This window comes from Canis lupus, chromosome 13 (assembly GCF_003254725.2).
Source record: "Canis lupus dingo isolate Sandy chromosome 13, ASM325472v2, whole genome shotgun sequence".
Lineage (NCBI taxonomy): Eukaryota > Metazoa > Chordata > Mammalia > Carnivora > Canidae > Canis > Canis lupus.
In genome coordinates this window covers 1,275,132-1,291,403 of record NC_064255.1, presented here as the reverse complement: position 1 = coordinate 1,291,403, position 16,272 = coordinate 1,275,132, and the positions used below count along the sequence as shown (strand labels likewise).

The 16,272-nt window shown below is 35.6% G+C and overlaps 1 protein-coding gene across 23 annotated transcripts in view; it reads right to left on the bottom strand.

Annotated features, from left to right (window-relative positions):
- VPS13B (vacuolar protein sorting 13 homolog B) overlaps window positions 1–16,272 on the bottom strand; it is a 733,580-nt gene that overhangs the window by 681,331 nt on the left and 35,977 nt on the right. For 22 of the 23 annotated variants that reach the window (XR_007401755.1, XR_004814450.2, XR_007401756.1 and 19 more), the window contains 2 exons: window positions 10,796–10,916; window positions 1,213–1,380 (listed from right to left, as the gene is read on the bottom strand). Coding sequence is in view for 20 of the 23 variants with exons in the window: in XM_049093088.1 (XP_048949045.1) it covers window positions 1,213–1,380; window positions 10,796–10,916 (289 nt within the window). In the remaining 3 variants the exon portion in view is untranslated. The remainder of the gene's footprint in view (window positions 1–1,212; window positions 1,381–10,795; window positions 10,917–16,272) is intronic. The other variant, XM_049093090.1, reaches the window with a different exon arrangement.

Below are 16,272 nucleotides of genomic sequence, written 5' to 3'. Positions count from 1 at the left end.
AGCTTGCAGAACACACAAAAATGAGACTGTATCAAATTCTGCTAGTTCCTAGCTGTATGCCTAAACTAGGCAAGTGAAGTAACCTTGAGACTAAATTTCCTTTTGCCTCCCTTTAAGTAGGACTTAAGACAGATACATGAATATATAAGTACATGAATGAGAAAGGATATCACTTCACAGGGTTATGAGAATTTGAGAAAAGAAATGTAAATAATTTTAAAAGATCATTTTCTGAGCACTATGTACAAGACACTTTTACAAGTGCTTTCAGTGCATTAATGTATTTAATAAAATAACTCTATAAGGAAACTCCTATTTTACCCCCATTTAACAAACAAACAAAGAAATGATCAAGTAACTCACCCAACAACTAATAGCTATACTAAGTGGGACATCTAGGATCCAAACTCAGGTCATTTAACTTTAGTGCCAGCACTATTAACAAATATATACCCTGGCAAGTCACAGATAAAAGGTGCTAAAAATAGTCTTCTCACTATATTTTCAAAAAATGCCCAATCCTTACCCTATCAGAACATATACTAACAAATATTATGATTTATTAATATCTCTTCCGAAAAAAGCAGTGTCTCTTTGACACCTGTATTTTTCAATTCTTAGCACAGTGCCTACCACGTAAAACATAATCAAATAGTAATAAATAAATGGTAGTTACGAAAGTTATATTACTTAATAGTTCTTTTAATGCAAGCATAAGGAGATTATGGCATATAATAGAGGCTTTAGGATACTCCTAAAGGAAATGTAGGATTTCCAGTTCCAAATATGCTCTGGAATATACAAGCCTAAACCATAAGCCAGTCAGATACATTGTTTTGCCATTAGTGATCAATACAAAAGCAACATTTTCCTCTTCCTCCTTCAAATACATCAAAAATTTTAACTATTTCTATTACAAACCTACAGCACTGCAAAATACTATATACTACACTTGAAACAGGCATGTGGTAGGTAAGAAAGAATAAAAATTAAAAATATTAAAAAGAGTCTAGGATTTTATAACTAAAAGCAGAGTTGTAGTAATCCCCTCTAATTGTATACTAAATTTTACATATGTTTATTTTTCTAAGGCTAAAGACATAAAACTCTCATTAGATATATTGAACAGCCTTTTGGCCCAGAAAAGGTTTAGAAACCAAGACAACTATTTCAATAATGGAAAAATCTATACTTTTCTTGATATTTACTCACCAGAAATATCCATGAATGCACGATCCCATAATTCACCTACTGTATAGCACTCTGCAGAAGTGATATTGACTGAAAGAACAATATCATCTTCAACATATTTTAGTATGAGATTATTTATAACAATATTTACATTATTTACAACTCGTCTAATCAGACTCTGCACATAACCTATAAAATAGAAGGAAAAAAGGACTCAATTAGCCATTAAGTCTGTCAATAAAGAATAATTCTTAAAATATTATTGAACTTAATGTATACGATAGGTGGGTATCATTTAACATATTTTGCAAAGAGGAAACTAACAGTCAGGTAGACAGGCTTACAAAAACTGGCACAGCTAAGTAATAGATCCACCCCCAAAAACCATTACCAAGAAATTCTATATAAAGAAGTGTTCCTGTACTAAGAAAAATCGAGACTATACCTTTTTAATAACATTATACTAGATCCCAGTCAGTGATAATCCTATGTCCAGTACTTTGGTTTCTGTCTATTTTAGAAACATTTTCCCAAATGAACCAATGCTACTATATGCCCATTTTACAACATATTAGAAGAAGAATCACTTCTTTAAGCTTCTTTTGAGCCATCTTCTCATCCTACTCTAAAGAGCCATATAAATATTCAAAAGTTAGGCTGGGAGGAAGAAAGAAAGGAGAAACATGCCCATCATAATGGATTCAAGTATTTCCACTTACTACTAAATAATACTGAAGCAAGGTAGAGGAGAGAATATGAACAAGGAAAAAATGTAGATAGAATTTAAAGAGGGAAAAAGAAAACAATGAAAAGAAAAAAGTATGAAAGAATCAAGAAAAGCATAATGCGAACACAGAGAAATAAAGAACAAGAAACAAATAGCAGTTTAAAAAAACAGCAGAAGTAACTGGTGGACATTCTTTTTGGCTATAGCTTGCCTAAAATCTTCAAACTGTTCTTTTAATTTTATGCTCCGATGGGATACTCCACATTCTCAGAAGCTTCTCACACAATAAATGTGTATACAGATACATTAGTAAGGAATTAAATTGGAAATATAAATAAAACTCAATAGTATTTTAAGAAAACACAGAAGAAAAAGATTAAAAACTTCACTTGATTCAAATGTATCTCCCACTATAAAACTTATTTAAAAGCTGATTAAAATTTTAGCTATTTCATGAACCATCCTGCTTGTATTCAGAACTTAACTGGGCAAAACAGAATCAACTTCTGTCGTCAGCAACTGACACTGTTAACACCTCCACTAAAGCCTCCTGAAAGAAAGTATTTAAATCCATTCAACAGGGTAGCCTGGGTGGCTCAGCGGTTTAGCACCGCCTTCAGCCCAGAGTGTGATCCTGGAGACCTGGGATTGAGTCCCACGTCAGGCTCCCTGCATGGAGCCTGCTTCTTCCTCTGCCTGTGTCTCTGCCCCTCTTTCTCTCTCTCTCTCTCTTTCTCTGTGTCCTTTATGAATAAATAAATAAAATCTTTTAAAAAAGTGAATCCATTCAACCATAACACCTATGCAAAACCAACTCCTTCATTCATCCCCAGTGGATACAAATAGGAAAGAAATGTAATACAACAAAGTTTTTCTCATATGTGGAAACTATTAGCAGCTTTTAGAGTGCCAATTATCATATGCTACAAAATTAACGTACAAAATATCAATAAATTTAAGGTAATAAATACTCTTTTGAGAGCAGATACTAAAATAATGCTTAACAAATTAAGCTTCCAGAAGAAATTTTTAAAAATCAGAAGTTTCAATCCTAGAATGTATATTCCTCCATGCTTTTACTACTCAACACAGATGTTAAAAATAAAAATAAACATCCTGTTTCTAAGAAGTCAAGAAGCATGACTAATATTGGTTTTCCTATTTCGGAAAACGTGTCATCAATAAGGAATTCATAAAAACCTCTTAAGAGTTCATGAGTTTTTATTACCTTCAAAAGATAAATTCTCAAAAGATAGAACTGGAGAAAATATTTAATGCAAATTAATAGAAACATAATACTGTAATGTATATTAACCAACAGAACCCTACTAATGGATTGTTTTTTATATTTTTCCTCAGTTTCTCATTATAAAATTAACATACAAGTTGAGATGATTAAGCCAATTCAACATTAAAGAATAAAATATCTAAGAACTATTCCCATAGTCTATGTTTCCTTATTAAAAATACAATACCAAAGAAACAGTAACTAACCACTGGAAGAAATGATACACTATCTCCCCAATCCTCCATAACTTAGTTCTAAGCTACAGAAGAGTCTCAAACAGCAGATCTTCTAGCTCTGATCACTAAATATTTAGATAGTCCCTGAAAGTATATCTATTCAGATAACATAACAGTAATCCAGGTCTATTCCACAAGCACCTGAAAATGCAAGGTAACTCTGGGATAAAAACCTACCAGGTGTCCTACTAGATGGCTCTAAAACAACACCCTGTTACTAATCAACCTTTCCAGAAATTCCTATCACTATCTAACTCTTCCCCACCCCACAACCCCACTCCTCCAGAATCCTTCAGGCACACACATCTATGCCCACAGGGCCAGGTAAAACACTATGAACTCTCTCTCCTCTACATGCTCTTCTCCAATGTCCCCTAACCGACACAACATTAAGAAGACTGTCTCTACCACTTTCCTTGGGCTTATGTTACTACTGTCATTTGTGTATGTCTGTATATAATTATTTTCTCTGTTAAACAATGAAATCCTAGAGGGCAAAGACTAGGTCTTATTTATCTCCCTCATATTCTTAAATGAAATAGCATGCACCAATTTTGGTTACAAAGAGACAACATCTACAATCTATTTATCCTAATGTCACAGGGAAGACAAGTTCTCAAAATCAAATTCCATGGTTGAATGATTTGGTTACCATATCTAAAAACATTTTAGTGTAGTTTTGGTGTAAACTTGAGGGTTACGCAACATCATATAGGCAACTTATGCTCAAATAGTTAAAGGTAAAGTTCTTTGTAACACTCTTGTCTTTTTTGAAAGATTGAAACTATTTCAAAATAAAACTTTTTAAAAGGTTAAGAACAAGGATTCTTTTTTTTTTAATTTTTTTTTTTTTTATGATAGTCACAGAGAGAGAGAGAGAGGCAGAGACACAGGCAGAGGGAGAAGCAGGCTCCATGCACCGGGAGCCCGACGTGGGACTCAATCCCGGGTCTCCAGGATCGCGCCCTGGGCCAAAGGCAGGCGCTAAACCGCTGCACCACCCAGGGATCCCCAACAAGGATTCTTTTATCCATATAGTAGGGAGGTTCAATAAAACATGAATTAAAAAAGGTTTGGTAACTAGACAATAACTCAGGGCAGTTACTGTGGGAGCTAAGAAAACTCACAGTGAGTGGACATTACAATTAGTGTTATGAAAAGAGAATAAAATGGTAAAAATTGACTGTCACGGCAGGGAGAGAAAGAGGCAAACCAAGAAACAGACTCTTAACTACAGAGCACAAACATGGTTACCAGAGGGGAGGTGGATGGATGGGTGCAATAGGTTATGGAAATTAAGGAGTACACTTGTGATGAGTACTGGGTGTTGTATGCAAGTGTTCAACCCCTGAACTGTACATATGAAACTAATATTACACTGTATGTGAACTGAAACTTAAATAAAAACTTGAAAAAAATTTGTAACCCCAATTAATAAAATCTATGATTGCATTTTGTTTTCTTGATCACATTTCATGGCCAAGTTGTTAGACACATACAAAGTCATATATTTGGGGGGAAACTGTACCGGTTATATTTGGGGGGAAACTGTACCTGTTATAATTTAGTATCTATTACATATATCTGTTAATGCTTTTGCCTTAAGGTTCATTTTGCATAGTTTTTAAGCTATAAAAACAGACTTTTTTTTTTTTAAAGATTTTATTTATTCATAGAGACAGAGAGAGAGAGAGAGAGGCAGAGACACAGGCAGAGGGAGAAGCAGGCTCCATACAGGGAACCCAATGTGGGACTCGATCCCGGGACTCCAGGACCGCACCCTGGGCCAAAGGCAGGCACTAAACCGCTGCGCCACCCAGGGATCCCCTAAAAACAGACTTTTTGATAGTATTTGTCTGTTATGCTATTTCCCATCCTTTCATTTTCAATCTTTCCTGGCTGTCTGTGATACTTGTGTGTTTTGGAAGCCACACACACCTGAACATAACCACTCTTTCCTTTTAGTATCCAAAAAACATTACTTGTGCTTCCTTAGAGCTCCTCTTGGCTTTGGCTTTGCAATGTAGTTAGTAGTTTACAAAGTCTCCCAGATTAAGCAGTTAATTCTTAAAGGGAATATAGCCTTCAATGAGCCACTCTAGCATGCTCTCATTCACACAGAAATAAAGATTTAGGGAACTAAACAGCCTGCCACTAAGCACTATTTTGAAATACAATCTATTAGAATGAAATAAAAGCTCTCCAATCATCACCTTTTCTGTAATAAACAATATATAAACCTTAGATATCTTGAAGATTACCATAACAGTTTTAAGCATAGCCTACTTTTAAAAGGAACAATATATCAGTATATTAAAAAAAACACCTGGATATCAGAAATGACTAGCTAGCTATCCATGAGTATCTTGTGCTTCCCCTTCCAGAATGGAAAATTGTTGCTGAGATAAGGACTTCTAAGCCATACATAATGTCCATGCAAACAGTTTCCCTCAGTGAATTTGAGCAGAATATGTATCACTTCCAGCGTAGGAGGATTAAGAAATAGAAAAATCTTCTCCAGTCTGTCCTCTGGAGAAGACTGAAAGCAGTAGAACTCAAAGTCTGGCCTAGGGCACAGCACAGCCTCGCACCCAGGTGGCTCAGTCAGTTAAGTGTCTTACTCTTAATATCAGCTCAGTCTTGATCTCAGGGTCATGAGTTTGAGCCCTGTGTTGGGATCCATGCTGAGCATGGAGCCTACTTAAAAAAAGAAGCCTGGGCTTCTGGTAGAACACAGTCTTTGTGCTGATACATAAAGAAAACGACACTTTTGTTAGGTTAATGCTAACTGGTGAGGATTTACCCAGTTGATTAACACAATTTACACAATGTGTCATTGTTATTAGAGGATAAAAAAGTTTTTCCTAAAAATGTTAATGGAAGATATTAAAACAATAAAGGCATTAAAAAATAGAAGATGTGAAATCCATTTCTTTTTCATTTGCTTCACAAGATCTTCTCTTAGATGTTCCAGAAGGAAATAATGATTAGATAGATTTAAACTCTTGTGCTCTTCCACAAGCAGACAGAAAATAATTATGCTATCTTCTATAACAAGACATTGACATTCTTGGCTCAGGTTCTTGAACAGATGACATTATTACAAATATTCCTAAATTATCTCATATACTCCCCAATTATTATTGAACTTCCTTTCAAGAGATTTTTCAGAAAATTAAGCCTCAGCAGTCTAATGCATACACACAAATAACACACAAACTATTATCTTCCATTTCATATTCAATATTTTCTGCAGAAAAAAATTTTGACTACTAAATTACCATCAGTTCTCCTTATGTATATCAAAATATTTGAGTTTCCATTTTCTTTTTTTCTTAAGATTTTATTTATTTGACAGAGAGAGAGAACACAAGCAGGGGGAGTGGCAGAGGGAGAGGGAAAGGCAGGGCTTCCACTGTGCGGGGAGCCCAACGTAAGGCTCGATCCCAGGACCCTGGGATCATGACCTGAGCTGACGGCAGATGCTTAACTGACTGAGCCACCCAGATGCCCCATGAGTTTCCATTTTCTTATCTACAAAATGTGGACTAGATCAGAGGTGCTTAGCTGAAGCCTAGAGATGGACTTCAGCAGGTATGTGAATATCCTAAAGTTATGTGCTATTTCATATGTGCATATTATAGGTGAAGAACTTTTACAACAGGTTTTCAAGGGTCCATATCCCCAAAAAATAGATTGCTAGACCAGAAAATCTTGAAGTAGCTTCTTATTTCACATTCCAATGACCCTAGGACACTGATTATTGAAGTCTGAAGAAAACATTGTATAATTTTATGCAGTTCAATTTTTGTGCAGTGCAGTAAACATATAAGGGCCTATTATGAACCAGACATTGTTTAGATGAGGAAGACCTCAAAAATGAGGTCTTTGCCATCTATTTTTATAAATAATGTTTTATTAGAACATAGGCACAATATATTAGTTTTTCTAATATGGCTGAGTTCATGCTACATCAGAAGAATGGAATAGCTGCAACAGAAAATATATGGCTAAAAATCCTAAAATACTTATTAACTGGCCCTTCAAAGAACTGCTGTCCTCTTTGCTAGATGACGATCAAAAATGACTAAGTCATAACTTCAGACCCAGTAGGCAACATGGTTTTTAAAGTTTATCCATATCCTAAATATTTCTATTAAGCTGTGTGTATACACACACACACACACACACACACACACACACACATATTTTCTGGGTAAAAAAGGTAAGAAGAAAAGGAAAGACAAACCAAGAAAGAGGAAGCCATGCAATGGAAGACAAAGTTTATCTGAGCTTCCTAACAAACATGTAGAATTCTATTTTAAATGAGTAACTATTGGGGCACCTGGGTGGTTCAGTGGTTGAGCATCTCCCTTTGGTTCAGGTCGTGATCCCGGGGTCCTGGGATGGAGTCCCGCATCAGACTCCCTACAGGGAGCCTGCTTCTCCCTCTGCATATGTTTCTGCCTCTCTCTCTGTTCCTCTCATGAATCAATAAATAAAATCTTAAAAAATAAACTATTAAATAAGAAAAAAATTTAACTAAAAGACCTTGAGTAAATTAAAGGACAACATCCTTTTTTTGAAAGACAACATCTTCTTAAAGCCATTTTAGATAAAATGACCTTCAATAAAAGCCGAAGGCTATATACTTCAGAGAGCACAGAACCACATAATCCAGCTATCTAGTTTAGAAGTTGTCTCACTTTACATAGAGATAAAATGCAGAGAATACTGATAAAAGCATGAATGAATAAATAAATAAAACATCCTTAAACCTTCTCTCTAAATTGGAATTATCAGTATATTTTACAGGATATGCTAAGCTCACAATTCAAAACTGTTCTTAGCAGCAATTGAAAGTCCTGTGCCCATAGATCAGTGACTGAAAGAGAACGTGCATACTTCAAATCAGTTATTCAAATTCTTTTGACCCTTCTACCAGAAGAAAATATTACATTATAACCCAGCACAAGCCTACACATATGCACAAATTTCTTTACTAATAACTTTACTATATGCCTTTATGCTCTGAGGTTTTCTATTATTTTCCATATATTCTAAATGCTTGCTATGACCCATTAAATTGCTCTTCTACTGCACTAATTGGTCAGGATCCATAATCTGATAAAAGACTATTCGAAATACCAAGAAAAGAGATTGCAAACAGAATATTAGATGTCAACTTATGTTCTTCCCCTATTCAAAAGTGACCCATCCCTAAAGAGTGTAAAACAAAGGACCATTGGCAACATGAACATCAAAAAGCATCTCTGAGTCTATGTAAATGCTCAAACTCCAAAATTGTAAACACAGCCATAACTTTGCCTTAGAAATTTTGAGACTAAAAATTAATTTCTACCATGGAAGAACCTTAATATGGTTCACAGGCAGGACAAGGTTGCCAGAAAGGATTCCTCAAATAACCATATGAGTCAACCTTTAAATAAAATGATTTACCATTATCCAGCTGGATTCTCAAATTATCCCTTTTTTCCCCCTTTGGCAAGATTAACTTTACTCTGCCTCCCAGTAATTGCCCAACATGTTCAGTTACTCCCTAAATCAACTCCTTCACTGTGATTTATGTCAGCATAAAAGAGGATACCAGTCCTCCTATTAGGCAAGGCAGCAAAGCACATGTTAATCAAAATGCTACCTCAAGTAGTTAAGAATACAGTTCTATTTCATGCCTCTAAAAATAGGATTATTTCAGTTATGTTTATGTTTTTATGTTTTATTTTTAATGCTCCCAAAAAATAGACCAATTTTCTCTATTCTGAGTATCAGTGTAAATTCTATTAAAGGCTCTAAAGAATTTTTAAAAGTCTGGGACCTGTTTTGGGTACATGCAGGTTAGCCTATAGATTTTTATCTGTGAAATCAACAACTGAAAAAAAGCTTTTAGTTTATCTTAAACAAGTTCTTAAAAGAAAAAGAAGTGTTACAAGACTCAACAGTTAAACTTAAAAATGATTATTCTCGCCAGAATTTATTAATGGAGAGGATTCGATACAATGAGCTGATATAGGAAGTTTGGAAGGGATATGTAGTCAGAAATTTGGGGAGGTAAAAGGGTTGCCCATTTAATAAATAAGAACAAGCTACAGTTTAATTTATAATTTAATTCACCAAGGATTTTTCCCAAGAAGTTAATTAGCAAGAAAAAATTTAGAAAGTTCTGGAACAATCACACCACTCTAAGAATTTTTTTTTAAGATTTTATTTATTTATTCATAGAGACGGGGGGAAGGGGGGGGCAGAGACATAGGCAGAGGGAGAAGCAGGCTCCATGCAGGGAGCCTGACATGGAACTCGATCCAGGGTCTCCAGGATCACGCCCTGGGCTGCAGGCGGCGCTAAACCGCTGCGCCACGGGGGCTGCCCCACACCAATCTAAGATTAGAAACATTCAGAAGTAAAATATCTTCCTCTGCCACCTTCTCCAGCTATAGCAATTAATCTATTTAAAGTTATAGCAATTAATCTATTTAAAGCCAGGGAGATTACCAAAACTTGTTAAGTAAAGTTCAGAAGAATATAAAGCATCAGCATTAATATTACTATAACAGTAGTTTAAAATGTTCAACTATAACGTAACAGAACATATTTGAGGGAGAAGGGCTATGTAATGCTGTATCTAACTCTAGTCTCTTAGTAGATGGTGCCAGAAGGCTGTCAAAAATTAACTAGGTTAAAACCAACAGAAAACCTACAAACTTTTGGCACAGAAAACAAATATATAGCAATGTCAACTATATCTCTGAGAAAAAGAAATGACTGATGAATAAAATCAAAAGAGAAGTGACTGATAAAAACAATCCCTAACTGTAAAAAGGTAGCAATGCACTATGGCCACAGAGCTGACATGTCATGATCATGTTATTCTTCTTCATTAAATAGTTACTAAGGAACTGGTATTGATTTGTAAGCCACTACTGTTCCAAGTAAATAAAAACTTCAGGAAATGAAAGAGATGGTTATAAAATTCTATGATCCTGTTGGTGAACTCTACAGTTTCCTGAAAGTCAGAACAATCTAGTGACTTTCTTGGTTATCAAGAAGCAAAGGAACAAAGAGACTATGAGTAACAAAGCAGAGGCATGTCTTTGCTTGGACAGGATGTAAGAAAGAAATGTAAGTTAAAATCCTGCTGAAGAGCATCAAAATTTGAATGAAAGATATTTTTGAGGGCTCTGGGCTTGATCTGTTCTTATTTCATGAAGCAAATGTACACACAAATATAGTCTAAGTATTTTATGACACTAAATACTGAAAGTGTACATTCTACAACAGGCTACAACAATTAATAACAAGTGAAATTTTAGTTTTATCAAGTTCATTAGAAGTTACCTGGTGGTAAATCAGGATCTGTGGGAGCAGCCTGCTGAATTCTTCGAGGTTTTACTGACGGTTTCGTGTTCTCAGTAGTACTACGGTTCGTAGAATGAGAACCACAGCTTTCATGGTCATCCTATTTTTATTTTAAAGAAAAGTATCAACCAGCATTCAAGAGTTAGGAAAGGTTTTTTTGGTTGAATATACACAGCTTATGGTTATTAAATTTGATCAGCTTATTTTTTACCTCTAAAAATCTATATAAACAAACAATTCTTATGATTTGCATTCTCAAACAGCGTTTAAAAATAACAATTACTGTACACCACAAATTCTTCATTTCTTGAGTTGGGATCTAAACAAACCACTTGATAACACCAAAGAATTCTTGGGCAGCCCAGGTGGCTCAGCAGTTTAGTGCCCCCTTCAGTCCAGGGCCTGCTCCTGGAGACCCTGGATCAAGTCCCACATCAGACTCCCTGCATGGAGCCTACTTCTCCCTCTGCCTGTGTCTCTGCCTCTCTGTGTGTGTGTGTGTGTGTGTGTGTGTGCGCGTGTGTGTCTCGTGAATAAATAAATAAAATCTTTTTTAAAAAATTCTTATATATGGCTTTTGCAAAAGAAGACTATTTAACAGAAGTGTTTAAGGACTTTCCATCTGAATACAAAATAAATGGAAAGGGTCTTAATTTCCCCCTTGCTGTTTATCTGTTAAGGCCTTCAGTATTTTGTGTGTTAAATTAAATTTGAATCCAAGTTGTCTTCTTAGTCACTTTAATGATTAATCTCAATCATCCTTAGACTCCTTTGCAGTCTAATTATGTTTACTGAATTATTATCCACATTAGATACAAGTTTTCATTGGGTTTTAATATGGAGAACAAAAACTTCAACAAAACACATTTTTGAAATGTATTCCCTTATTTATAAATGCAGACAGTACTCTTTTCCTGCTTTTATTCAACTGTAAGTTTATATAATGCTCTTATATGCTAATTGTTGGACATACAAAGATAAGTCAGGTTCCCTTATTTATAAATGCAGACAGTACTCTTTTCCTGCCTTTATTCAACTGTAAGTTTATATAATGCTCTTATATGCTAATTGTTGGACATACAAAGATAAGTCAGGCTTAATACCTGTCCTCAAGGATTTAAGAATCCATTGAAAACATATAACTAGGTTTTTTGGTTTTTATGTTAGGAACAAAAAGAGAGAACTTCTATTTGGAAGAACTAGAGAGGTCAGGCTCATAAAAGTGAGTATAGGAATGTTTTAGGTTAAGATTGGAGGCTAAATAGAGGGAAATCATAACCAAAACAGTATATATGCATGTAGCATGTACAGAAATAATGATTAGTCAAATAAAGCCAAAGTGTACAATGTTTAAGAAGAGAGAACCATACCAGAAGCTAAAGACATGAATCAGTTCAATAAAAATAACGTAACATTAAGAACTATAAAGATGTTCATTCTAGTTGCCATGTTTCGAGATTTGGTAATTAGGATGCCAATAACGTATAAGAAAAGAGATTTCATACTTCTAGTAGAGACACAGGAGGGCAGTAAATGAATAGTTTAAAGAGTGAATGAGGGGATCCCTGGGTGGCGCAGCGGTTTAGCGCCTGCCTTTGGCCCAGGGTGCGATCCTGGAGACCGGGATCGAATCCCACGTCGGGCTCCCGGTGCATGGACCCTGCTTCTCCCTCTGCCTATGTCTCTGCCTCTCTCTCTCTCTCTCTCTCTATCATAAATAAATTTTTAAAAAAAAATTTAAAAAAAAAAAAGAGTGAGTGAGAAATCAAAAGTGGAAACAATACACATAGATTGCTATTTCAAGAAGACCGGCAATACAGGGAGAAAATAGATGGGGCTTAGTAATAAAGTAAAAGCATCTGGCATCTTCTTTTTTTTTTAAGGTTTTATTTATTTAATCAGGAGAGACACAGAGAGAGAGGCAGAGACATAGGCAGAGGGAGAAGCAGACTCCCTGCAGGGAGCCCAATGTGGGACTCGATCCAGGGACCGCAGGATCACGTCCTGAGCCAAAGGCAGATGCTCAACTGCTGAGCCACCCAGTCATCCTTCATCTGGCATCTTCTTATTCCTATTTTTTGGGATAAAAGAGCACATTTTGCCTAAAGGAAAGGTACATATGAGGAGAATTCAAAGGTCGAGATATAGGGGCACCTGGGTGGCTCAGTTAAATGTCTGACCCTTGATTTCGGCTCAGGTCATGATCTCAGGGTTGTGAGATTGGAGCACCACATTAGGCTCCATGCTGGGGGTGGAGCCTGCTTAAGATTCTCTTTCCCCTCTCTCTTCGCCCCCTCTACCCCTCTTTAAAAAAAAAGGTATCAATACAAAAGATAGCCAATGGTGTACCGTGCCTCATCAATTCATTAATCACTAATAAAACTATTTTAAAACACAAGAAGAGTAAGGAAATAGGTTTTTCTATTTTACATATTTGAAGAGAAAATTTAAAGATAAAAAAAGGAAAACCAAAAAAAAATAAAAAAGAAAAACCATTAAATTTACCAACAGGATACTAGAATAAGAATAGTAAGACCTTTAGACCACAAAAATTCTTATTCAATACCACACCAAGAGAATAAAACAATTAAAGAAGATAAATCTTTTACAAAATAACATGGCTTCAACGCTAGGGATATAGTAATAAAGAAAAAAAATTGTTTGAAACTTCAATACAAGCAGAAAGTAAAAGTTCTGTTACCATAAAGAAAAATTTTCACATTAACTTATGTTCATTTTAAATTAATGCAAAACAAACTTCACTATGTTTCATTCCACAGAACAACTTCACTATTCAATCTTTATAATGACATCTTCTGTTTTTTGGGGGGGAGTGTTATCATCTCTAAATACTAAAAGACCACTACTGTGAATAAAAACTTACTGTAATCACTTTTAGTTCAGCTTACATCCTTAAAAATGTTTGTAGTCATACACTTCTGCACAGCGTTAACATTAAAAGCACACTATTAATTTTTGAAACATATGGTTGTCTCAAAAGCCCAGAAGTAAAACATAGTCATTAAAGAAATGTGGAAAAGTTCCAAGTGAACTGCCAAAACTAGCGTAATTATAAAAATATTTAACACTGAAACCATCTGAAATCACATACTGTATATAGATTACAGTGATGTCATAATAAACATTCCAGCCAAAATGCACTAAAACTACTGCAGTCCAATAAATCTGGCACATATGAGATGACAAACATTTTTAAGCAAAAGAAAGAACAAGTTATTTTTATTTTTTAAAAGTTATTAGCAGCAAAAAAAAGGGTAAAGTGCATAGACTAAATATAAGATTTCAAAGAGTTAAAAAAAACACACTGCATAAAGCTTCCCTATGAACTACCCATTATTATTCAAAAAACTAAATAATTTGATTGACCAAATTTATAATAAACATGAAATCTGAGTGAGCTTTAAAAATGACCATTAATCATGGTACTCACAGGAATTTATATTATAAAACAAACATTACCAAATATACAAATACAAATACTTTTTTTTTTTAAGATTTTATTTATTTATTCATGAGAGAGAGAGAGGCAGAGAGAGAAGCAGGCTCCATGCAGGGAACCTGACGTGGGACTCGATCCCAGGACTCCAGGATCATGCCCTGCCCCGAAGGCAGGCGCTAAACCACTGAGCCACCCAGGGATCCCCCAAATACAAATACTTAATTATGGTTAGGAAATAAAGTTGTATATATAATTAGAAAGTAATCCTTTTGATAACCTGAACTTGTTTTCATTTCAATTACGTTTTAATTGTATTAATTATAAGTCACCTTCCATTCAAATCCTATCCCGTTAAATAAAAATAAAGCAAAACAAGAATTATAATATTTACCATTAAAACTGGAATTCCTTCCATCATTTTGAGTTCACCATCTGCTTCTAACCAGTATGCATCACTTTGGACACATTTCGCTTCATCGAAAGTCTCTAATTTCTACTAAAAGAAACCCTGTTCTCAAAAATAACTAGCTAAAATGTTTTGAGATAATTTTTAACCCCAAACACATTACAGTTACATCTTTCTTATTTAGGCTGCAATTTTTCACAAAATGTCTGGTAAGTATATTTCATGGCAAAAGAATGTTTTCTCTTGGGGACCACATAGCTATTTCTGAAAATACTGCCCTTTGCTCCTCATGAAACAAGCAAGAATGTCATTTCCTTACAAAAGTTCCTAACAGAAAATGTGGTGAACACTGTATGTAAATAGATCCATTACTTACATACTGACAGATCATAGGATCAGGTTGCATACTTTTCACCTCAGCCCTCATCAGGGGGAGTCAATTAAAACTTGAAACCCGTCAACTCCCAGATTCACAATGATACGAATAAGACTGAGGACATGACTTAAAACAGGTGGCTGAATCATTCTAATTCCTTATTTAAAAATAGACAAAGAGGCTAAAGATCAAAAAAACTGAAGGAAAAAAAGTTAAAAAGTAGAACTAAGAAGCGAGGGGATCCCTCGGTGGCTCAGCGGTTTGGCGCCTGCCTTTGGCCCAGGGCGCGATCCTGGGGTCCCGGGATCGAGTTCCGCATCGAGCTCCCTGCATGGAGCCTGCTTCTCCCTCTGCCTGTGTCTCTGCCTCTCTCTCTCTCTCTCTCTCTGTCTCTCATGAATAAATAAATAAAATCTTTAAAAAAAAAAAAAAAGTGATGTGCTTTATGCCCTTCAGCCTTATGGCATGCAGATAAGCAGAAAAGGACTAGCTTATCTGGAAGCTATGGTCACCAAAAACTACTGAAATAGAATGAGGGCCTTGCAAATGAACTATTACAGAACTCGTAGGGACAAGCATCTTTATCCTCTCCAGTAGCAAATATACTGGCAATTGTCAAATGCAATAAAGAATCTCTCAGAAAAAAAAAAAAAATCTCTCAGAGAGGACGCCTGGGTGGCTCAATGATTGAGCATCTGCTTTTGGCTCAGAGTGTGATCCCAGGGTCCTGGGATAGAGTCCCACATTTGACTCCCTGCAGGAAGCCTGCTTCTCCCTCTGCTTATGTCTCTGCCTCACTCTCTGTGTCACTCATGACTAAATAAAATCTTTAAGAAAAAAAAAAATCTCTCAGAGTAACCCTGAACTTCAGAGAGTTGGCCAAATAATCACCAAAGCTGAGGTATACTGGAGAACACAAGAAAGAGCCAGGAAAAACACGTTCACTAGCTTCCGTGGTAAAAATGGGAATCTCTGTTCACCTCTACTCTGACAGCAATATTAGTCAACTTAATCATTAAAAAAAGATTACCTAGCACATTTAAGAAGGTATGTAGGCACAATCTCTTCACACATCAACTTCAGCCCACACAAGAGACTGCTTCCATCTTCTCTCCCAAGGGCGAGAAGAAGAGAGTTATGCCCCCTTACATTCCTTTGCTTGATCCTCCCAAAAGGAGAAATAGCTAATATGATAGGCTAAAGCTGAACATTCA